The sequence below is a fragment of the Pleurodeles waltl genome, chromosome 1_1 (assembly GCF_031143425.1).
Source record: "Pleurodeles waltl isolate 20211129_DDA chromosome 1_1, aPleWal1.hap1.20221129, whole genome shotgun sequence".
Taxonomy (NCBI): Eukaryota; Metazoa; Chordata; class Amphibia; order Caudata; family Salamandridae; genus Pleurodeles; species Pleurodeles waltl.
The window spans coordinates 950,572,445-950,597,318 of NC_090436.1; the positions used below are offsets into that span (position 1 = coordinate 950,572,445).

The following is a 24,874-nucleotide window of genomic DNA, read 5'->3' on the forward strand; positions in this document are numbered from 1 at the left end:
ACACATGCAGACACACCAACATCCACTGCCTCCAAGGTGCCCCCCTCCTCCTCGTCCCCCTCCTCCCTCCCTGTCTCGTCTCCACTCACACCTCCATGCACTACATTCTCAGCCACTACGTCCATCACCAGCACACCCACCACCACACCCTGCACACGTGCAGTCACCACCCCCACTACCATTCACACATCCCCTGTGTCCTCTCCCAGTGTGTCTGTGAGGCCACCTCCCAAGGTACACAAACGCAGCCACACACCCACCCAACAGCCATCCACCTCACAACAGCCTCCAGCCCATGCACCTTTACCCAAAGTCAGAAAACGTACACCTCCTACAACCACAACCTCTTCCTCCACTCCCAAACCCCCTCCAGCTACCCATCCCAGTGTGCCTACGAAGCTTTTCCTGGCCAGCCTTGACCTCTTTCCCTCACCGCCCCACCCCGTCAGTCTCCTAGGGCCCGACTCTCCAGGTCCCAACCTGCACCTCAGCCACAACATCGGCGGGACCAGTTGTGCCAGTAGCCACCGGATTATGGAGTGCACCAGGTCGCAGGGTAGCCAGTGAGGCAAGGAGCCACAGCACAGACAGTCCCCCACCTGTCAAGCATCAAAAGGTGGCCAGTGCCCAGCAGGAGAGGAGAAAGAAACCAGCCAAAGCTGCTCCCAGGGGTACAGTTGGGAGTGTGGAGATAGCTGCGACACCCTCCAAGGTGGGAAAAGGGCACAGTAAAACCGGCAGGTCTGGGAAGATCAGTACGGCGGACAAGACCGCCAGCAGCCACACTGCCCAGGAGAAGACTACCAGCAGCAGCCCCGCTGCCCAGGAAGCGACCGCCAGCAGCCCCACTGCCACAGACAGGACCGCCAGAAGCAGCCCCCCTGCCCAGGAAGCGACCACCAGCAGCCACACGGGCACAGACAAGACCGCCAGCAGCAGCCCCGCTGCCCAGGGGGCGACCGCCAGCAGCTCCGCTGCCCAGGAAGCGACCGCCAGCAGCCCCGCTGCCACAGACAGGACCGCCAGCAGCAGCCCCGCTGCCACAGACAAGACCGCCAGCAGCAGCCCCGCTGCCCAGGGGGCGACCGCCAGCAGCCCCGCTGCCCAGGAAGCAACCGCCAGCAGCCCCGCTGCCACAGACAGGACCACCAGCAGCAGCCCCGCTGCCCAGGAAGCGACCGCCAGCAGCCATACTGCCACAGACAAGACCGCCACCAGCTGAACCGCTGCCCAGGACACCGCCGCCAGCAGCCCCGCAGGCCAGGACAAGACTGCCACCAGCTGAACCGCCGCCAAGGACACTGCCGCCAGCAGCCCCGCAGGCCAGTCAGCGCCAATGGTTCCGACGCTACTGAGTCCGCCACGGGCAGGATGATGCACTCTGGGCACAAGGCCCCCTCCAGAACCAGTGGAGAGATACATCCACTACCTGAGTCCTTGGCAGGATGAAGCACTCTGGGCACAAGGCCCCCTCCAGAACCAGTGGAGTATCACATCCACTACCTGAGTCCTTGGCAGGATGAAGCACTCTGGGCACAAGGCCACCTCCAGAACCAGTGGAGTATCACATCAACTACCTGAGTCCTTGGCAGGATGAAGCACTCTGGGCACAAGGCCCCCTCCAAAACCAGTAGCGTATCACATCCACTACCTCAGCCCTTGGCAGGATGAAGCACTCTGGGCACAAGGCCCCTACCAGAAACCAGTGGAGACTGTTATCCACTTGAGAGACTGTGGCTTTGCACTCCGCAGGACTGCACAGTGGGCAAACCAACCACTGTAGAGACTTGAGAGACTGCGGCTTTGCACTCCCCAGGATTGCACAGTGGGCAACCCACCCACTGTACAGACTTGAGAGTCTGTGGCTTTGCAGTCCCCAGGATTGAACAGTGGGCATGGAGCTGACTCGTGGATCTGGCGTCGTGCACTCTACCGGCTGAGGTGCCCCCCCACCTTCGGTGCCTGTTTTATTTCTATCTGATGCCCCTGCCGTGTTCTCTCCATTTTGATTGGGTATTGAGTGTGGGCCTCGTCAATGCCTTTTGGGCCCAGTGCTCCACGGACTGTGATGGTGGAATCCCTTCGACTTGTGTCCTTGGTGTATATAATTGTATATAGTATAAATGCATGTATTTGTAAATATTTTTGATGTATGTAATTGAATATATCACAATTTTTTGACTCATTTCCTTTTGTCCTTGCATTCTTCCAGGGGGGGTTGGTGGTGTAATTGTTATGTATCAATATGTATTTGTGTGTTGTAGTGGGTGAGGGTGGGGGTGTTGTGTGTGTGTGTCACTCTCTTTTCCCTCCCCCTCCCCTGTGTCGTAGGTGCAGTACTCACCGTTGTCTTCGCTGCCGGCATACTCCTGGTAGAGGAGCAGGAAGATAAAGGCTGTCAGGATCTGGAGCTCGGGTTCCATGGCGTTCTGATTCCTCGTGGGTTGTGTAGAGGTGAGCGTTTTCCCTTCGAAGTCCAGTTTCCGCCGTGTTTTTGTTTGTGGGGAATCCGCCCTGGAAAAGGTGGCAGATTGGTGAGTTGTAATAGTGTGGGCGGTACATTGTCCTCCGCCTGTCTGTTGGCAGTTACTGCTGTGGTGTTTGTACCGCCGTGGCGGTCGGAATGTTAAAGTGGCTGTCTATGTTGGCGGTTTCCGCCACGGTCTTAGTTCCATTTTTTTTCCCGCCGGCCTGTTGCCGGTTTTACCGCCGCTTTAACACCGACCGCCAGGGTTGTAATGACCACCTTTGTGTCTTGTCACCCATACAAAAGAACATTCTATTTTTGTGGACACTTGAAATTAAAACAACACCTGCAAGGTGGGGACTTGAAACTGAAGCTACAGCAACAGCAGGGTGTCTTGATTATTTGTTATGACACAGTGCACCATGGCCTGAATACGAATGCAGAATGGCACTATTGGCACTATTGGCTCTAATCTCTTTCTTCTGAGACATATGATATGTCCCATCATCATATTTGGAATCCCAATATTCCCATATGTAATATGCCTATGGTCATTCTCCTTCTAGTATACTCTAATGTAGCTCGCCCTGCTCAATCTTATATGTCCTAATGGGCACCCCATCACAACCCTAGGTTGCCCATCCCTCCCATTTGGGTACCTTTTCACTTAACTTGACGCCATCTTGTAACTGACTTTGCCCAGCTTACCCTTTGGTTCCTCTCAGTTTTGACTGGTCCACTTTCTCCTTATATACACTCCACACATATTACTTTCCTCATGTCTTTCATGGGCCTTACTTTTGGGCCAAAGCTAACACATTGTTAATCATCTACCACATCCTTGGCTTCATCTAATAATTACACCGCTCATGCCTATGACTATGGCATAAATATCACTTGTACCACACCTTATCCTATGTCCTCTACTCTACAACTACTATTCATCTAACACTAGCTTAGACCACTAACCTCCCTTTTTGCATATTGAAATACCCAACTCTCCTGTAGGTTGACCAGTGGCGGACTCCTCTGAAATATTATCCAAAACGACACCACTACCTTATCCTTTGTCCTCTGCTCAACAACTACTATCCATCTAGCACACAGCTTGGACCCTCAACCCTCTCTTTGTATATTGGAACCCTTAAGCCTCCTGTAGGTCGGTCAGTGGCTGATTCTCCTGTATTGTTTTCACCTTTCCTTAATCTCTGTGTCCCTAATTTCTGTGTCTTTTTAGTTTGGAATCGTCTCATTTTAATTACATTTCTTTTCCACTCTCCAAAAATGCCCCACACCGCCCGTAACGTGTGGTACCTGTCATCTGCTCCTTACTTCCTGTCTGTTACCTGTGGGTATACGGATTCATTCTTAACCCTTTTTTGGGTTAACCAGTTGTCACATGTGAGTACAAAAATCCCTCTCTCACACCTCCGCACTGCTGTGCAATGACTCTAACCTCTGTTAATATATGCCGGCTAGCACCACTTCATCATGGCTGCTGCTTTAACAGTCACCTACTCTTTCCTCTCCCTGAGCCCAAGGGATTAAAAGTAGGACTGCTCTCCTTCCTCCCCTTTCAAGATGGTGCGGACATAGAACGCTAGCGCCGGATAATACGCTTGCTTGTAGGATATACCGAGGATTTAACCCAGAACCTTTGTATTTCATTGGTGAGTTTACTTTTTGTATGATGATGAGACCCTTGCCTAGACCACATCTGCGGTACTGGCCCCTTTGACACCACCAAATTAGAGGCACAATGATATCAACTACCACCTATATGCCTGTTCCTAGGTAATAAGTGATGTAAATAGCAACACTGTCAAGTACTTTGCTAGACTGAACTCACCTTAGCTGCCCCTTTTAGTTGTCCTCCCTCTGTATACAGCTTTTTTGACTTAGAATCCCATTTTGCTGTTGTCTAATTGTTACCAAGCCCTATTTTTGATGGTTGTTGAATTGACATTATTAATCAAACAAGAGACATCAGTCCACAATCTAATGTGATGCTAATACATACCTCAACCATATCATGATTTGAAATCCCTTTTTTGCTACTGTCTAATGGTTACTGTTGGACCTGGCTTTTTGACAGGGTCATCCCCAAACTTTTTGCCTCCTTCCTCCTATTTTTTCTGACCTGTTGTTGTTGGCTTTTGACCTCTGGGCACTTTACCACTGCTAACCAGTGCTAAAGTGCATATGCTCTCTGTGTAAATTGTACTATTGATTGGTTTATCCATGATTGGCTATTTAATCTACTTGTAAGTCCCTAGTAGAGTGCACTATATGTGCCTAGGGCCTGTAGATTAAATGCTACTAGTGGGCCTGCAGCACTGGTTGTGCCGCCCACTTCAGTAGCCCCTTAACCTTGTCTCAGGCCTGCCATTGCAAGACCTGTGTGTGCAGTTTCACTGCCACTTCGACTTGGCATTTAAAAATACTTGCCAAGCGTAGAACTCCCCTTTTTCTACATATAAGTCACCCCTAATGTGTGCCCTAGGCAACCCCTAGAGCAGGGTGCTGTGTGGGTAAAAGGCAGGACATGTACCTGTGTAGTTATATGTCCTGGTAGTGTAAAACTCCTAAATTTGTTTTTACCCTACTGTGAGGCCTGCTCCCTTCATAAGCTAACATTGGGGCTGCCCTCATACATTGATGAAGTGGCAGCTGCTGATCTGAAAGGAGCAGAAAGGTCATATTTAGTATGTCCAGAACGGTAATACAAAATCCTGCTGACTGGTGAAGTTGGATTTAATATTACTATTCTAGAAATGCCACTTTTAGAAAGTGAGCATTTCTTTGCACTTAAATCTTTCTGTGCCTTTCAATCCACGTCTGGCTAGGTTTAGTTGACAGCTCCTTGTGCATTCACTCAGACACACCCCAAACACAGGGTACTCAGCCTCACTTGCATACATCTGCATTTTGAATGGGTCTTCCTGGGCTGGGAGGGTGGAGGGCCTGCCCTCACACAAAGGACTGCCACACCCCCTACTGGGACCCTGGCAGACAGGATTGAACTGAAAGGGAACCTGGTGCATTTCTTAGACACTCTTTGAAGTCACCCCCACTTCAAAGGCACAATTTAGTATAAAACAGGGCCTCTGCCCTACCTCATCAGACACTTGCTGGAGAAGAAACCTGAACCAGAAACTACATCCTGCCAAGAAGAACTGCCTGGCTGCTCAAAGGACTCACCTGTCTGCTTTCTCCAAAGGACTGCTGCCTTGCTGTTGGCCTGCTGCCTTGTTGAACTCTTGTCTGGCTGTAAAAGTGCTCTCCAAGGGCTTGGATAGAGCTTGCCCCCTGTTCCTTGAAGTCTCAGGGCCAAAAAGACTTCTCTTTTTCATTTGGACTCTTCGTGCGCTGAAAATTTAGACACACAGCTTGCTCCGTGGCAAGAAAATCGCTGCACACCGACGCTGACCGATGCGACGCCTTCGGGGCGACCGGAACTTCGACGCACGGCCTTGCAAGGACAACGCCACCCGACTTCCAGAGGAGAAATCGACGTGACGCCTGACGTGAGAGTGAAACTTCTATGCACAGCCCTGCGGAACGACGCACAGCCGGAAAACAAGCAGGAGAATCCACGCACAGACCCCGGGACATCTGGTAATCCCGCGACCCACAGAAAGAGACTGTCCGCGTGCCGGAAATGACGCACAACTTCCCTGAGTGAAAAATAACGACGCAAGTCTGTGTGTGCTGGGGAGAAATTGACGCACACACCATTTTTCCAAGTATCTCTTCTTCTGCGGCCCTTTCCGGAGATTTTTCACTCCAAATCAGGTACTTTGTGCTTGAAAGAGACTTTGTTTGCTTTTTTTAAAGACTTAAGACACTTTATATCACTTTTTAGTGATATCTTTACAAATTCACATTGCACCTTTGATCGTTTTGACCTGCAAATACCCAGATAAATATTAAATATTTTTCTAAACACTGTGTGGTGTATTTTTGTGGTGCTATATTATGGTATTGTATGATTTGTTGCACAAATGCTTTACACATTGCCTTCTAAGTTAAGCCTGATTGCTCGTGCCCAGCTACCAGAGGGGGGGCACAGGATAATTTTGTATTGTGTGTGACTTACCCTGACTAGAGTGAGGGTTTTTGCTTGGACAGAGGGTAACCTGACTGCCAACCAAAAACCCAATTTCTAACAGTTACTAAGCCCCATCATTATCAGTTATGTGAACTGCCGTTAGCAACCAAACAAGAGATATTAACCCGCAACCTAATATGATGCTAATTTATACCCCAGCCATAAACTTTGGATTGTTCAGACCTATTTGAATGTCTAAAACCCATTTATTCTATTTATCATTTGTAGAATATGAACTATATTTTTATGGCTTTTGTTTTCTATTTCCACTTGAGGTACCGTTTGTTAATACATCATTCCTATGCATGAGGCCAAGGGCTTACTTTCTTTTACTTTCCCTCACTGTTCGAGAGACATAAATGATTTAGCTCCACCCTTAAATAGATGTTGATGCATTTTTATTTTAACCGTTATCATTATCTTATTCTCATTTTTAGGGTTGAGCCTGCGTTGCATGCGCTCGTGCATGCGTATCGCAGCAAGACGCTTTAGTTATTAGAAAAGGGCTCGGAGCCCTGTCGACGTCACGTCAGTGTTTGATTGGTTCGTGGGCTTGCCTAGTAAAATCTGCTTGCTTTCATTAGTCGAAGGCATGCCCACGTCATGCCTTTTCCGGTGGTTTGCCCTCCTCGAGCGCAGCGACCAAGTACAGAAAACATGCGAGGCTCGCTGTTTTCTGTCGGATCGTGGACTACTTTTTCTCTATTTTCCTAGTGCGATTTTGCTTGGCAGAAGTCGAGCGCTTTACACAGTTAATTTCACTTTTTAGGGTAACGTACATAAAAGCACTTTTGCCGATAGATGAAAAGTCGGGTTAGGAGTTTACAACGCGATCAGCTCTAACATGAGCAAACGCGAGACCCGTTGCATCTCAAATGCTTGTTAATTTTACCTGCATTTCTACACACTGACTCTCCATGCCGGTGCTATCAGTCCATGATTCTTTTGACTTTCTTTTGATCCTTTTTAACTCTTTTTCACACCATTTCCGTTTGGTAATTTGTGGTAAGCAGGTGGAAACCGGTACAAGTATGCATTCTCGCTAACTCGCACTCTGCTATAATAGTTCGATTAAAAATGACCACTCCCTGCACATGGTTTTCATTTACTGAGAACTAATCTGACTTGCACTGGGTGAGAACCACTTTATGGTTGCATCAGCAACCTTTCACATAGGGTGCTGGTTCCTCCTTTAGGCTTTACGGTATAACAACAACTTACTTTACTTGTCCTTACAGCCCTGAGACAGCCCCAGGCTTTCAGCCACCAAAGAAGCGAAACACGTGTTGGCTTGCTGCCTTTCTTGAGCCTTCAATAATAAAAAATGTATTTGAATTACAAGCACGATTTCGACGTTTGGCTGGAGAAGCTACCTCTCATATCTTGTTTTCAAAAGCAAACTCTGCATTTGAATCTAGGTGGGCTCACCCACTTATCTATGATATTGTGAATTAATTTGAGGAACAAGTGGTCCAAACCTCATGTGGTGGCCCAGTGCCTCATGGAACATGGGCATTAACTGATGGAAGAGGAGTGTTGGACCTTTGGAGCAATTCATCTAACAGTGGCACATATGTAACCATTGCCATGGGTGCTGTGCAGAGAGGCTAAGGATTAGATGAGAATGCAATATGAACACATTTAGGACACATTGCCAATCACTGGGAGAAACTTGTAATGCTTTCATACTCAACTCCAGAACTCTCAATTCTGCCCATTGTGAACACCAACCAACAAACTGAACTTATCCAAACACCTGAGTGACTCAGTTCACATTAGGAACTAAACAAGACTACTATGTTGCATAAGAAAATTACAGAAACACATCATCTGGAAAAAGCAAATACTCTTACAGAACGAAGGATGAATTAAAACATGTGAAGTGTAAACTTGGACTGCATCGCTTACAATGATTACCTTAAGGGATGTTAAAGTCATTATTGAGCATCAATCATTTTTTCCCTGGAAAGTTCAGGACACGAATATAGAGCCCAGCAGGGCCCCATTTCTAAGTCAGTTTTCAATTACCAAAGTCAGTTTTTAATTACCTCAGACAAGACCAGACTCACTTACAGCTGTGCCTTGACGTCAAATTGTGTAAAATGCAAGTGTGAAAAAAATACCATGCAAGGAAGAACAATACACTTTATGTCAATTAAATGTGAATGATAATACGCAAAGAGTTGCATGTGTGCTAAAAAAAAGTCATAGTACACAAAACACACAAAAGTTGTGAAATGCATTTATTTTACAATGTTTGTAATATATTCTCTTCTACAAAATTAAATGTAGTTAAAAACTGCTTTGAAAAAGTTGGTTATTTAATTTAATAATTTTTTGCGAGACTTGAGTTTGCAACTTTCCCAGAACCCCCCAATTTCAACAAAATGTTACATTTTTAAGTGGAATTTGTAAAATCTGGAATCTGCATCAAATATAAAATCCTGATACTTATCAGCATGTGAAAAGGTAAACCCCATAAAATGGAAGGAGTTCTCAACACTACATGTGAATAGCATTGCTAGATTACAATGCATTTATTAGGACATTACATGATTCCAAATATGCAGGGGCAATGCGCATTCTTTAGAGACCAACAAACTTGGACATTGACTCACTTGATTCCATGTGTTTTATAATTTACTGTATTACCTATCAATTAAATATTTTGATTCCAGATCTTGTGGATTCTGAGAGATAAATTAACATTATATTTTTGGAATGTTCATATTTTATGGTAGAGTCTGTATTTGTCCCCCTATATTTTTTTTTAGCGATGGGCGCGACCTCGTGTACCACCATCTTTCCAGAACCTCAAACCACTGCCTCCTCGACTCTTTGTTTTGCAATTGTTTATATGGCATGTGTGTACCCTCTGTGTCTGTTTCATGTATTGCTATTTTACCTCTTTGGAAGCTTTTCCTCCTAAACCTTATTGTCTTCTAAGTGCTACATAACAGCATCTTTTAAAGTGTGAAACAATATAAATCTGCCAAAATGTCTATCATTTTAAAGGTTGGATAGTCAATATTTTAACGTCAACATTTTTACTAGACAAGCTGGTGGTGTGGCTAATGACAATTGTATAATAATTTCTTACATTGTGGACACAAGTATCACTGAATACAGAGATAATGCTGACATTTTACAAATGTGCAAGTGAAATAGATAGCTAAAGGTCCTTATTACTGCATAAACCTGCTGTAAAGGACAAGTTACTTACATTCGGTAACGCCTTATCTGGTAGAGAGAAACTCCAATGTGCTAAAACGTGCTATACTGCTGACATTGCACGTTCTCTGTAGAGGCAGACAGATCTAACCAAGGCTCTCCCTACTGCTGAAAGAGACCTTGCGCCACCTCCGGATGGAGGCGCTATTCGTGATCAACTAAGCATTGTCGACTGAGTTTGTCTGCTCTGACGTTCAGAGAGCCTGCCAGATGCTGAGCTACCAGGGCAATGCCCTGGAGTTCCAGCCACATCCAGAGGTGCAGAGCCTCCTGATGGTTGCAGTACCACATAGCGGTGGTGTTGTCTGTGAACACGTGCACTACCTTCCTTTTGAGAGAGGGGAAAAAACGCTTTCAATGCTATTCTGATCACCCGGAGCAGATGTGGAGACCAGATTCTGCCAGAGACCAGATGCCTATGATTTCCACCTCTCTCCGGTGGCGGCCCCACCTCAGGAGTGACGTATCTGTCACTACTGTCAGATCTAGTTGGGGAAGGGAGAGGGATTTGCCTCTGACCCAATCACAGTTCTTTAGCCACCACTGCAGATCTTGAGCAGTTCCCTCCAAGATCTGAACCTTGTCTGAGAGATTCCCCTGATACTGCCCCCACTGGAAATGAAATTCCGTTCCCCATGCTAAGCCCACATATGCCACCTGGCATATGTCACCAGAAGGATGCAGGAGGCCATGAGGCCCAGCCCAGAGTCACTGTTACTGAAAGCTAGGATAGAAGCTGAAACATCGGTATCATAGCCTGAATATCCTGGACTCACCACCCAGGAAGATAAGCCCGAAACTGCATGTGTGCAGAACAGCTCCGATGAAAGGGAGCATCTGAGAGGCAGTCAGATGTGACTTTGGCACATTTATAGTGAACCCCAGTGAATGCAGGAGGTCCGCCATAGTCTGGAGGTGGGAGACAACAGCCTACGGTAAGCCTGCCTTCAACAGTCAACCCTTGACATAGGGGAAGACTGCAGCCCCTGATCTGTGCAGATGAGCTGCAACCACCTCCATCACCTAGGTGAACACCTGAGGGGCGCTGGTAAGACCAAAGGGGAGCAAGGTGAACTGAAAATGCTTGTAGCCTTCCATGAACCGCAAGTAACATCTGTCCTGTCTGCCCACAGAAATTTGGAAATACACATCCTGCAAGTCCAACACTACCATCCAGTCTCCTGGGTCAAGGGCAGATGGATGAGCCAAAGTGAGCATTTTGAACTTCTCCTTCTTGAGAAAGAGACTGAGGGACCAAAGGTCTAGGATAGGATGAAGGCCCTTTTTGGGCACCAGAAAGTAGCAAGAATAGCAACCACCACCTACTTCTGGCACACGGACCCTCTCTATGGCGCCATCTCTATGGATCCCTTGGCCAAGAGAGCTGTAACTTTCTCTCTGAGTGCCAAGTGAGCCTCCATCATCCAATTGTAGGATGGTGGCATGGATGGAGAGCTAGTCTCAAAAAGGAGGGAGTAGCTCCTTTGGGCTACCTACAAAATCCACCTGTCTGACGTGATGGATTGCCAGCGGAAAAGGTGATGGTGAATCCTGCCTCCAACTGGTCTTTGGTGGGGAACTGTCAGACTAGGAAGGTTTGGAGGCAGCTGCAGAGTGGGGGGGGGGAGACTGGCCAGACCACTGGCTCCCTGATCCATGAGGACTGTGGATCCCACGTCCCCGGTCACGCAGAGGCTGGGTAGCATGTGCAGCACGGTGGCTGAAGGAGAACAGACAGGGTTGGGTGCCCTTTCCATAGCCATGAAAGGGGTGAAAAGCAGACTGAGGGGGACAAGGGGCTGCCGAAATCCCTAAGGACCTGGCTGTAGCACGAGAATCCTTGAAGCAATCGATTGCTGAGTCTGCTTTCTTTCAGAAGGGAAGGGTACCATCAAAGGACAAGTCTATGAAAAAAGCTTGGACATCCGTCAAAAAGACAGACGTCTTCAACCCTTGTGCCTTAGGGCAGATGTTGAAGCAACCGCTCTGCCCAGTGAGTCAGTTGTGTCCAGTCTGCATCGGATCGTGACCTTTTCTGCTTTTTTCCCATCAGAAACTGCTTGGGAAAGTACAGCATGGGCCTCCGTCGGGACCTCTGGCAGCACTTCTGCAACATACCCCACAGTGTGTGGGAATAACGACCCAAAAGGCATGTGGTGTTCACAGACCACAATGGCAGGCTGGCGGAAGAAAACATTACCTTCCCAAGTGTGTCCAGCCTCTTGGAGTCCCTATCCGTGGGTGCAGAATGAAACGCGCCCTGGGTGGTAGGGGCTTGGATGACCAAGCTCTCAGGGGTAGGGTGCTGCGTCAGGAAACCTGGGTCAATGGCGGCAGGTTGAGGGAGCCCCTGTGCTGGGTCTGAACCAGGTATCCAGTAGGACATCTGTAAAGGTTTCATTAAAGGAGAAGAGAGGTTCTGAGGAGGAAGCCCCAGGCTGAAACACCTCTGTCAGGAGTTAAGTCCTGACTGCCAACGAATGCAGCTCAAGATCCAGGACCTCAGCCGCTCTCTGCACCACCACTGAATATGAAGCTCCCTCCTCCCTCCTCTGTAACCATGGAAGGGGGAGAGAGCATGCCAATAGCTGGGGGGTATACAGGCCACTGGCTTCACCCAGGTCCATACACCAGTCCATGGGGTCTTGGAGCTGGTATTCTAAAAGGTCCAGCGACCCCTCCCTTTCCTCACCATAAGTTAGCCCATAGAAATAAGGCTTAGAATAAGGCTTAGGATACCCCATAGGGGGCAAGGCCCCTGCTAGTGCCAGAGTCGACATCGTACAATGCCCATCCAGCTCCGTGTCGGCAATGAGGATGGAGCCGGAACCAGTGAGGGGCATGAGCAGTGCCGGAAGAGTTGATGTCAGGACTGGTGCCAAGAAAGGTCGAATGGGTACGACGGACGTCGGTCTGGATTCAGTAATGGATCCCTGGGTGCCCCTCAGTGTCGAGGCTGGAGCCACCGGCACAGAACCCAAAAGGGCCCCTTCTGACTCCGCGGGCCCAAAGGTGCACTATTGGGGTGAGCTGCCAAAAGATGAGACATTGTTGATGCACCAGGAGTATCAAATACTCAAAAAGCTTCAACAAAAGTAAAAAAAAAGACCAATCGAAAAGTGACAGAGGGGTAGCTCTTTCTTCAGATCAGCACTAGCTGGCGCAGAAAGAAAAGAAATGACAGTGTGTTGGGGTGGTAGATATATAGGACCCACGATGTTGTTTCCAGCACGGATGATGCCGACAATAGATACTGAGTCAATCAATGCCACATAATGGTGCGCAGGGGTACTGCTCGAGAAAAAAGCCAGATTCCGGCTGACGCCTGGGAAAATTCTAAGGTAAGGAATCTGCAACTATATGTCTTTGTCAGATAGACTGTGCTAACGTTTGAGAAAGAAACTTAGGGACTGATTTAGTTTGGCGGATCAGGTTAATTGGTCACAAATGTGACGGATATCCCGTCCTCTATATTACGCTTCCATTATATCCTATGGAAATGTAATACGGAGGACAGAATATTTGCCACATTTGTGACGGAGTAACCCGTCTGCCAATCTCAAAATCAGGCCCTAAATGTGTGTGGTAAATCAGAACTGGCCAAAGTCTATTATTCTGGATAGAGCTCAAGTATTGCACGTATCTTGTAACGCTGCTGAGGGCGTCCAGGCTAACTTTTAATGTTGCCAAGCCGAGAAAGGTCATTTCAGGAACAGGCATTTTGACTTGCATGCGATTATTCAGTCGAATACCCAGGTTTGTGATGTATACAAATATTTTACCAATTTCCAGGAAGGGTGTAAACCATAATTAATACCCTACCTGTGTACTTCCATGACTTGAGCCCTTAGCCATGCTAGAAGTAGTAACAAAGATAATTATAAGCTAGGTGGATAAAGTAGAAAGTAACTGAAAATGTTAAAATAGGAATAACAATAAAAAATAATTATAGCAAATTTATTTGATGTGTTCCGACACGGAGCTACAGAATATTTATCATCGGGTTCACACAGATTTCTCATTTAGCTTCATATTTTTCTAATTTCTCTTCCTAGTATTCTTCATTTTTCGACACATTTTAATTTCCTCTGGGAAATAAAAAAATACATTTTTTCACTCCATTACCATTCTGTTGGCAAGTTCGCTTCCATCATACTTAAGGGATACATTAATGAGAATACAAAGAGATATTGTGTCTCCAAATTATCACTGGCATTTGTAGATAACTGTGAGCCAAACGTCAAACTTTTTCTGGCATTTTGTGGACATGTTTTCTTACAAAAAAAGGTCTCATTGACAAAAAACAGTAAATCAATAATTTCCATATTAACACCTACAATTTTCAAAGAAGATTACTCTTTTGGGACAAAGTAAACTCCACAAGACTACGCTGGGGAAATAGCCAAAATACCAGACGCCCAAACATAAATCTCTTTCTCTTAACCATACTAGTTTGCCTAATGGTTTATGGCTGGTGAAATGTGCATTTCCATTCATTGTTTCATAAATTTCCTCTCTCCTTTTAAAGATAGAATATTACTTTCTCCTATATCCACTGGGGAAAATGTGGTGGCTTGGGTCACTTTCTCACCAAAAATGCACATATACGCCATATTTCTTATGTAAAGGTCTTACATAGAGAAATCCTCTTAAAAAAACACGGTAGCGTAATTTGATCCAGAGGGATTACTCCTGTCCTGATACCGTATGCCAGTGGTACTTCATTCAGCAGAGGATTCTCAAGTGGCCATTACACCCACGGCGGAAACAATCTTACCACTGTTTTCTGGGGTTTATACAATTATAGCCTCATTTAGGGTGGGATAATGTGTAGCAAATGTTTGTAAATATACCCAAGTTCTGCGTTTGGGTGCTCACAACATTCTCAATTGTACCTGTCTTCTCATTCCTGATTTTGAGTTTGGCAGATGGGGTTAGTCTGTAACAAACGTGACAGATCTTATGGGAATTGTAATAAGGCGTACAAGATATCTGTCACGTTTGTGAAGGATTAACTCGCCCGCCAAACTCTAAATCAGGCCCTAATTTTACCTAATTCCTCTCCCAATCTTATAGCAGTGGAAGTGCCGTTCAAATCCCAGATTTTCTAGTCTAGTGTGTAGAAGGTGCACACGCAACATTCTGCATGTGGGGAGCCAGTGAATCAGGTTTGGGAATTTCAGCCGTTATTTTTTTTTTTCCGAATATAGGTGTGAATGAGGCCCATCTATTATTTATGTAATAAACCTCTTTTACTGTGTTCTGTCACTTCCATAGAACATAGTCCTGTGACACATCAAAGGTTAACAACTGGGCCACAAATACCCAATGTAAACTCAACGGACAGTGATGAGGACGATTTTTTGCTTGGGGGATGACACCATGCCTCTATATTATGTCAAAACCATATGGTCCTGAATTTAATAGCTCAGGGCAGACTCAAGCCAATCTATGCTTTTGTGCTCAGGAGGTTTTATATTGCTAGAATGTACGCGAATATGAAGAATTATAGCCCATAAATTAAAAAAACAACCAATTTTGCTTAACAGAGGTTTTTACTGTTGGGGTTTACACGAGTATTGAGAATGATATGTCCCATAACTTCATTAAACAACTACCCAGGTCTTCTTGTCAGGCATCCGATATTACACATCCTTTGAGACCAAAGCAAAGAAAAATATGATTAATATTGTACTAATAAACATCTGACCAGCTCCGATACACAATTCTATACTTAAGATCAGGACACTGGATTTGCCCGTGATGGAGGATGTAGCCAGCATTGTCCCAAAATCTGGAAAACTGATGTCTGTGAACTCAGAACATCAAGATGCTGCGGATGCTGAAAGAAAAGAATAGACAAAAATAGATATTAATGCTTACTCTATTCGAAAGTGATAATTATCACAAAAACAAATACACACACTCTACTTTAAAATAAAACTCCAGTGTGTACTTTGCATGTAGGAAAACGCACGACAAACACATGTAGCTCTCATTCCTTCACTCAAAACCTCTGTTTAATAAACCGAGAAAATGAAAAGATCTATACAGTGTAGAGTGATCACAGCTTTACAGACAGCTGGGGACAAATCAGCTCCCGATGATTGTCTTTTCATTAGAAAGACCTCGCCTCCATTATCACACAACAGTTTACCACGAGACCAATCACTGCAGCAAAAAAGAACCTTTCAATACAATGCTTTGCAGTCAAACCATTCATTGAACACAGGTGGGAAAATAGGCAACACCGCCCACTGTTACACTCATCTAATAGATTTAGGGCCCGATACACTAAACAATTTTGGGGTCACTATCTTTTAAATTTGCAAAATCATGGTGCTTGTGAATGCAAATATGTTAAGTGCAAAGTATTAATCCCATTCTGTGTATCAGAAATGTGTTTCCGACTGACAAATTGGGTTTTTGTGATCCATTCTGAATCACAATTAGGAAGGTGTGTGAAGAAAGATCCCCTCCTGATTTCTATTTGTGATGGTGCCTAATGATGGTTTGCAACCTCAGTTGGGGTTGCAAACAGCAGAATAAGTAGTGACACCTCAAGGCAGGTGGTAACTGATTTGCAAACAAGACACCTTCTCCTTTGTGAATCTTGTCATGTGACCTTCAGGGCACAGTGGTCCAAGGGACCAAGTCCTGCTTCCCTGATATACTCCTAAATCAAAAACATTTTTTTAAAGCACCACCTGTTACTTTAAAGAAGAGGGACAGCTTTAAAAAAGTTTCAGTTTGGGAATGCAAACATAAGAATCATAGGCCCTCATTACGACCTTGGCGGGCGGTTAAGATCGGACCGCCGGGAGGCCGCCAATGCAGCCGCACCCCAGCCGCAGCCATTTGGAGATCCCCCAGGGGCCCCGCAACTCCCTGTACCGCCAGCCTTTTCCTGGCGGTTCAAACTGCCAGGAAAAGGATGGCGGTAGGGGACTCGTAATCCTGTTGGCGGTGCTTCCTCCGAAACAGCCCTGGTGGTCTTGGACCGCCAGTGTTGTAATGAGGGACATAATCTGTTGTTAATAGCAGGCCATCATTCCTGTGTCTGTGCTTAATCCAGGGGATATTCACTGGGCAGGTAATTCTGTAGCCCCATGCGACTAGGGATTTTAAGGCACAACCTAGTAGTACATAAAATTGAGTAAGCAATTTGCAACCACGATTTGTTACACATCTCTTCGTACATCGGGTGCATTGTTCTCCGGTTTTGGTAGATATATTCTGGTTGGACAATTTTCTCATTCAAGGTGAGATGGCCTAATCATTTTGCTGTTACTCAGAAAGTTTGCTGGAAATGAATGAATCTAAAAAGAGGACATTGTTTAGTGAAAATGTACATGTCTGCAGTATCTGCTTGTGCCCTGAAGGGTCTGTAGTGTAGATCATCATACATAATTAATTTGTGGCCCTAGTCTGATACATTTGTTTTCATATTTTTCTTTGCTAGACAATAGCCAGCTACAAGGTGGCTATCAAGCCTACCTGCTCTTCTGCCAAAAAAACACACGTTATCCAAAATACAACAATATACCACACGGAAACAACAAATGTAAACGTCATACACACATAGTTGTAAAGTAAAATGGAGGATATGGAAGTTTCTACTCTGTCTGCTACACCTATCCTCAAAATATGTTAGTCTGTTTGATAAATATCTGCATGCTTGTTTTCTGATAATAATGTTATTGGTGCCTCATGCTTTGACTTCGTTTCTGGTAAACCATTCAAGATATGTGCCTTTGAAGGGGAGCATACGCTTTTGTGCATATTCTAAACTACTGTCATCCTTAGCTATTATTTCCCCACAATCCATGTCAACATATACAAACATGAAAATGTAACGAAACAGTGAATATTTCCAGTGTGGGAAGACATCTTGTGACATCTCCCACGGTGTTTGACTATTCCCAAGGGGGAAGACGTCCCACGGCAACAGTTTATGATTTGCGAATCAGATACCACTTGGGGTGTCATTATCTGACCAATGATTCACAAACCATTGCTACAGTAGTCTCTGAATCACAAGAAGGAACAGGGATGCATGCCACTTTCACAGCCCTTCCAATGTGTGCTTCTGACTGAGTCACAACACTCCTTTCAGGACTCGGTAAGACCTTTCTGACTTGTGAAAGGGCTTTTGTAAGAATTAACCATGTGATTTTGAGACTGCAAAAAACCCTTATACATCAGTCTCCATGGTTCAAGGATTCTATTCCAAACAGAAGATCTCAAGGTCAAGGGCTGTCCAATGGAGTTACCAACAACGCCTATCAATAGAAGTGATCTGTCCTAGATTTCAAAGCTAAATTTTTTATTTTGCGCCTTAAAAAGCTTGACAAGATGTACATTTGTACCCCAGCTGTGTTTTGCATACCTATATCTTGTTTTACTTTAGCTGATAATTTCTGCCTATGTTTTTTTCACAACTTTTAAAGTTTTGTTTTAAAGGGCAACCCTCCTCCTATAAGTACAGAAGACTCTATTTCCATCACCACTTGCTAGTAATCCACATGTAACTTGTGAAAATGCTCTAGGCGTGTTACTCTACTGTGATCCCATGGCACGGAATTACCATTCTGCTTGCAGGACATTTAAAAAATAGGCACAATTTTCTCGGTTTTCAACCTTACATCTACATCCTGTTAAGGTACAGATATGCCACTTTTGTACTAATGATAGAACTAGCGATGCACATAATTCTGAACTGGGAATTTACTAGAGCTATTTATAAAGTCAAATTTGGTAGAGTAAAACATGCCACTTTTTCTAGTCCTCCAGTGCACTGTGTGATTTGGGATTGTCTACAAAATAGCACTATGAATGCAGGTCTGCTGCTCTTGAAGCCCCTCAGAAGCTAGACACTTGTTTTTCCAGATGAAAGTCTACTTGCAAAGGCAAGATGAGTACAACCTTGTGTGTTATTACTCCATGTTCCATACTAAGAGCGAAACCATAAGCTGATCTGGGATTTCTACCTGCCACTCTAGTATCAGGTTCTTGTGAGAAGCAACACAGAGGGTCAAGCAGGAGACAGAAATTTTACCCACAAAATCTCTCAAAAGTCATCTTGTCTCAAAGGGAGAGCAGCACAAGAGTTACATGAACAGCAAGACAACTCATGGCGATTACAGATGACCCTCATGCTGTGAAACAGTGTAGATGGCACAGGAGGAAGGTATGGGCACAAAGACGGGGAAGGTCACTCTCTTTTGAGAGGGCCCTTCTTTTCTTCATTCATGAATGTCTGTTCATATTATACGATAGAAAATTCACAAAAATATCTTCATTTTTATGTTAAGTCATTCACACAAAGTTTAGCTGATTTCTGCCAGTGCTTTTGGGTCTGTCATCAGTGATCTTCTGGAGCCCAATAGCCTCCAGTTGTGAAGAGCTCTGTGTGTGGTTCTCCACACCTCTGTCCAGATGGAGTACAAAAATTGGGTATATTGAGAAAACCAGCAGAAATACATTAGAAGTCACAAAGTGATTGACGTTTCGAACTGCATCCAAAACTCAGTGCCATCTGGAAATGCACACCAAGTGAATTAGCTGCACAATAAGTACAAGAGTAGACCCTGTCATTTGTTGACAGAGGATTTTAAAAAAAAACTGAGTGCGATAAAGGCCTCTAAAAGGCAATCCAAATCCTCTGTGTAGTGTTTCAGGTCTTTAACAGATCAGATTCGCAAATCCTTATTTTCCTCTTACTTATATCCAAATACTCACAGATAACCAGTTCAGTATCTTCTGCCTCTGTCTGCAACAAGTGGCTACTCAAAACAACTTATTGTCAATGAACAAGCCAAGAAGAATGGATGCTGGGTGCATTCCACTTCACTTCTGCTTAGACCTGTGGTACGACTTGTTCTTGTTTGAAGCATTTTCTACATGCTAATAGGAGAGGCTGTATCTATCAAAGCAGGGCCGCAGTTATCAATACAGGTACGGTGGCACTTGAGCATGTCCTTTCCCTGTTATACATGTTATTTACTACTAAAGCTGGGGCCCATTTTCTTTGTTTTTATTTGAAACTATGACACACTTACTACGCAGCTGCCTGAAATCCTATCCTGTCAAACATAATCTTGTTCCAGACCACTGCCTATAAAAGAACAGACACATTGGAATCCAGTAGTAGCATTATTAGATTTGGTACTTTGAGCGGTCTGGCCTCTGAGTTTTTCAACCTCGAGCCTGCACCACAAGGAACTTTCATTAAGCATTTCTGAAAATGTGGAACAGAGTTCAGACCCTTCATTAGAATTACTTTAATCTTAGTGAACTAAGTGAGCTCTAGAATGTCTTCAAATTGCTAAAATATAATTTTCCACCTGAACCAATCATCTTCTGCAGTTATACCTGCACCTTGATCTCTGTATTGCTAAAAATAGTGCAGTGACAAAGAGAATCGTCTTTAACATTTCTTTGCTATTGTAGATTTGTAGGGGTGCTGGAATAAAGCAGTAGTTAAGGTCAAATAATGTGGCAGGATTGGCTTAATTATGTGATAAGGAAGAGGCAGAATACATAGCACATTCTGTGGCAATGCAATCTAGCTATTATAAGATATACCACACATACTATGTACTTGGCCTGTGTCCATTTGGAACAAATTTGGGCTAAAACACATTACACTTCCCACCCTGAGTTTGATAGTCAAACAAGACACACTGGGGGCCATTATGACTCTGGTGGTCGGAGATAATGTGGCGGTAGTACCGCCAACAGGCTGGTGGTACACACCGCCACATTATGACATTGGTGGGTTCCCCCTGAAGCCAATCTGCCAATGTACGACTCCAACCGCCATGGCCGTAGCAGCCGCCGAGCTGGAGATAACAATAGCTATTGTGCCAGCAGAGGTATCATGACCCTGCCTACCACCATGGTTTCCGTGGCGTTTGTAACTCCACGAAAACCATGGCAGTAGGCCCTATCAGTGACAGGGAATTCCTTCCTTCCATATAGGAGGCCCCCTCCCCACCACCATTCCCAGATACCTCTCAACCCTCCTTCATCCACGCTCCCCTTCCCTTCCAACCTCCCCCATACACACACATATGCAGACACACTCATTCACACAGACATACACGCATACATACATGCATGCATTCATTCATTCAAACACACATCTGCAGACACATCCAAACTTACATGCAGACACGCATTCAAATTTCCATTCATACACGCACTCACATACATGCATACACACACGCAAACAACACTAAACACACACTTGCATTCACGCACACACTCACACATTCATGCACACACAACACCACCCACCCTCCTCCCCTGTCGGAAACCCAACTTACCTGTATCCAGGGGGTCTTCCCCCACTTACCTGTATCCAGGGGGTCTTCCGGCAGGGGACGGGATGGGGCGCTGCTACTGCCAGCAGCGCCCGCCAGCAGAACACCGCCAGGCCGTATTATTTAACATAATACGGCTGGCGGAGGTCTACTCGTGTGGCGCTGCTGGTGTTAGCAGCTCCACATTACCACCATCCGCCAGTGTGACCACAGCTGGATTTCTGGCCTTCTTGTGGCGGAAATCCGGCTGTGGTCATAATATGGTGAACGGATGGTAGCCGCGGCGACAGCCTTTTGCCAGCTGTCGCCGTGGAGTAGGCGTTTTTTATCACCATTGTCATAATGAGGGCCATTGTCTTCATGTTTCTCATGTTTTTTATTTGCAGAAAGTTTTTATATGCCCCATGATTTCCAAATTTTGTATTAATATTTGTAAAGGAATTAATGTTACTCCCAACATTTCCTCACCTTTTTCACTGGACAAATTATATTTATGTGGCATTCATTTAATATGGCCTCATAATTTAATGCTTGATAAACATGGGGACTTGGTGATAGGAATTGCTCTACAAGTTATTACTCCTAATTGGAAGTCAAAAGAAAATGTTTCTTTTAAATCATTGGTGGAATTTACTGTGTCATAATCATAGACTAGATGTGTATCATCTTAACTCTTTATAGCTAGTTATCAAGTATGATAAACTATGGTTACCAATTATGTATCACAAAAAAGCTGTTAATAATGCTTTTAAGTCTCATAGTTAGCAGCTACTTCGAGTTTATGCTATTTTTACATTATCAATTTTATATTTGTGTGATAGTCTTCTTCGGGGTCTTATTTTAAGATATTATGTTTTCATTACTCATATACGTGTATGTTATTATAATTTTGGCTCTTGATACGATCCTCCAAATTTTTCTCCCTTTCTGTACCCTTTTCTTTTCTCTCTCTCTTTTTGCACATTTTTGTTTCCTCGCTCTTATTTTATCTTTGCTCACTAAAATATTTCCTCATTTTGCCCTTTGGTGATTCATTCATTTATAATTTAATTTGACTTATTATGCTAATTTTTAATGCATGTAAGAGTTTATTTAATTTGAAGCTTTTGTTATGTTTTAGTGTATTTTAATGAATTTATTCTTCATTAAAAAATTAAACTAGTACACATTTTGCCGCACAGAGGTATTGAAATAAATGAGTCCCACCACATTAGGAAATACATAGCAATGTATATATTTTCAAGAAATAAATCTATGGACATCCAAAACAAGTAGAACATATTCAAATTAATGCTTTGGACATTAAATGAAGGACAGGAAGACTATTTTGTTCATTGTTCTTTCCTCCTTGTACACTGACATACAATGCCGTCCTTAACAAAAGCCAAACCTACATGCACATTTTTCTCACAAAAGGTGCACCTATATTTTTCAGTGAGAGGTACATTTTAAAAGTTTTAATTTCAAGGGGTTTTGGCTTGTTAGCCTCTAGTCTAATGTTTCATAGGAGCACTTAAATAGACCGACTTATGGCCAAAAATATTTTTATTTAATTTCTATAGTTTTTATCATAATTATTTCCATTTGTTATTTTATCCACAAGTACTTGTGGCAGAACTGCAGTCTGTGCTTGTTTCGTGCTAAAAATCTTTATTAAAAGCAGGGGCGGCTCCTACGTAATGGCGGAGGAGCATCAAGAGCCAGGAGATGAAAAATAAAACGATAGTTGACTATCATTTTATTTTTCATCTGATGGCTCAGCCAGCAGGGCAGGGAGGGGTGGGGCTGGGTCATGGGAGGTGGAAGGTGGGAGGAGGAGAGAGTGCACCTAAGTGTGTGTGTGTGTTTGGCCGCCCGTCTCAGGCTTGCCAAACACGCATGCATACTTAGGTTTCTTCAGCCTGGCTGTGTTGAACCGCCAGGCTGGAGAAACTGAACAGACCCCAGGGCTGTGTCTGAGCAGCAATCCGAGTGGCTCAGACCAATCCTGGCACTGCTTTCGTGCTAGGTTGAGCATAAAAGCAGCGCCAGGATTGCTGGAGAGCCTGTGCTGGTGTCCCAGTGAATGCTGGGACACCACAAGAAGAGAAGCAACGAGCGTGTCAGAAGGAATCAGTGGGAAAGGTAAGTTCTTTGAAAAAAAAAATAGTACTGAAGGAGCACATAAACAATTAATTTAGTGAGTGCGAGAAGCTGCTACTGTTTGTGTTTTGTTGAATTTTGTGCTATTTTCTTAGGGCAAAATGCATCCTCATGCCATTCTGGACATGAGGTTGTGCTAAAAAAACAGTACGACGTGCTGGGTTACTCTTCTCAGGTAATTATGCGTAATTATGTTGCAACAAATTAAGCGAGTTAAGCCCAGCGGAGCTACTGAGGTGCTTACTTGAAATGCTTTGGGAGTCCAATACCTTAATTGTGATTAAATTATAGCTTAGAAATTTACATTTGCAAAGAACTAGGTCAGCAAATTTACTGTGTTCAATGGTGTTATGCGCTATAACTTGTCTCAAACTTTTGCTGTTAGCAGTAATATTCCTAAAAGGTTAACAACTGACGTGATTTAAGGGTCGCCAGAGGTCGCAGCTGCAACCCTCAGCTTGCCCCTTGCATTATCCCATTTTAACAAATATAATTTCCGCAATTTTGGAGTATTAAAGAAAATGTAACAACGTTAGTGTTTTTAAACCATCATTCTATTTTCACCAAGGAGGGTTGGACTTCTTTACATATACTACAGATACAATCTTTGCATAGACAGGAATTTTTTGTCAGCAAAATTCACTAGATGGAATATTCCTCCTTCCTTTCTCAGATCTATCATTTGAATTTACTCTGACAGCAGGCTTAAAATAAGGCTTGGCATCCCAACAGTTTCCACAGGAAAATATGTCCCAATAGAAGCCTCAAACTGGTATGGGTTCTTGCACTCTGTTATTTTGTTTATATACAGCAGAATTTGGCCCCTTCTTGAAACAGGTTAAAACATTTCCACCTAATTTTTTAGGCAAACCACGGTATGTAGACAATACGAATCTTTAGGATAAAGCAGTGGTTGACGTTCAGATGCCTCTGGTAGAGCAAACACTTTATAAAGAACAAATTAACCAAGACAATGAGGGGCCTATTCACCAACTGCATTTTGTAGTACCTTTAGCAGTACAACAACAGTACTACTAGCGTACTACAAAACACTATTCAAGTAACGCGGTGTGAAGGTCTAGGTCTCTGCTGTTCCTATCTTTTAGGCACAGAGCTCTTCTCCCCGATTGCAGAGATTTCCGCACACGCAAGTATATTTTTTTTTAGTAAATGTGGAAGGGACAGAGGGGAGTTGCTGAAAAATAGGGATACTTGTTACTAAAGAGGAAAGGTTAACAGTGGAGTAAGAAGGGGTTTAGGCAGGATTAGGGGGGACATGTTTGTATATATCAAAGTATTTACATCAAGGATATTTCTATATCGTAAACCTTGCTAAGGGCAGCAGAGCACTGTGCATGGTAAAGAGACAGGCATAACATCAATGAGTAAGAGGAGAAGGAGCTGGGTTGAGGATGGTTAATGCATTGTGATGTAGTGTTCCTTAAATAGGTGAATCTTTAACTCTGTAACATTAGTCTAACTCCTGATGTGTGGCTCTTGGTAGGGATGCCCGCGGAACCAAGTGGCCCCATGCACATACCACTTACAGGTTACCAGATTAGTTAAACTTTGCCCGCTCTCAGTAACATGTTACTA

General features: G+C 44.3%; 1 protein-coding gene across 2 annotated transcripts in view; it reads right to left on the reverse strand.

The window, feature by feature from the left end:
* Nucleotides 1-13,751: 13,751 nt before the first annotated feature.
* Nucleotides 13,752-24,874, reverse strand: part of LOC138289792 (alcohol dehydrogenase 1-like) — a 324,764-nt gene continuing 313,641 nt past the window's right edge. For both annotated transcript variants that reach the window (XM_069230197.1, XM_069230198.1), the window contains one exon: nucleotides 13,752-15,651. In XM_069230197.1, coding sequence (XP_069086298.1) covers nucleotides 15,627-15,651 — 25 coding nt within the window. In that variant the 3' untranslated portion in view covers nucleotides 13,752-15,626. The remainder of the gene's footprint in view (nucleotides 15,652-24,874) is intronic.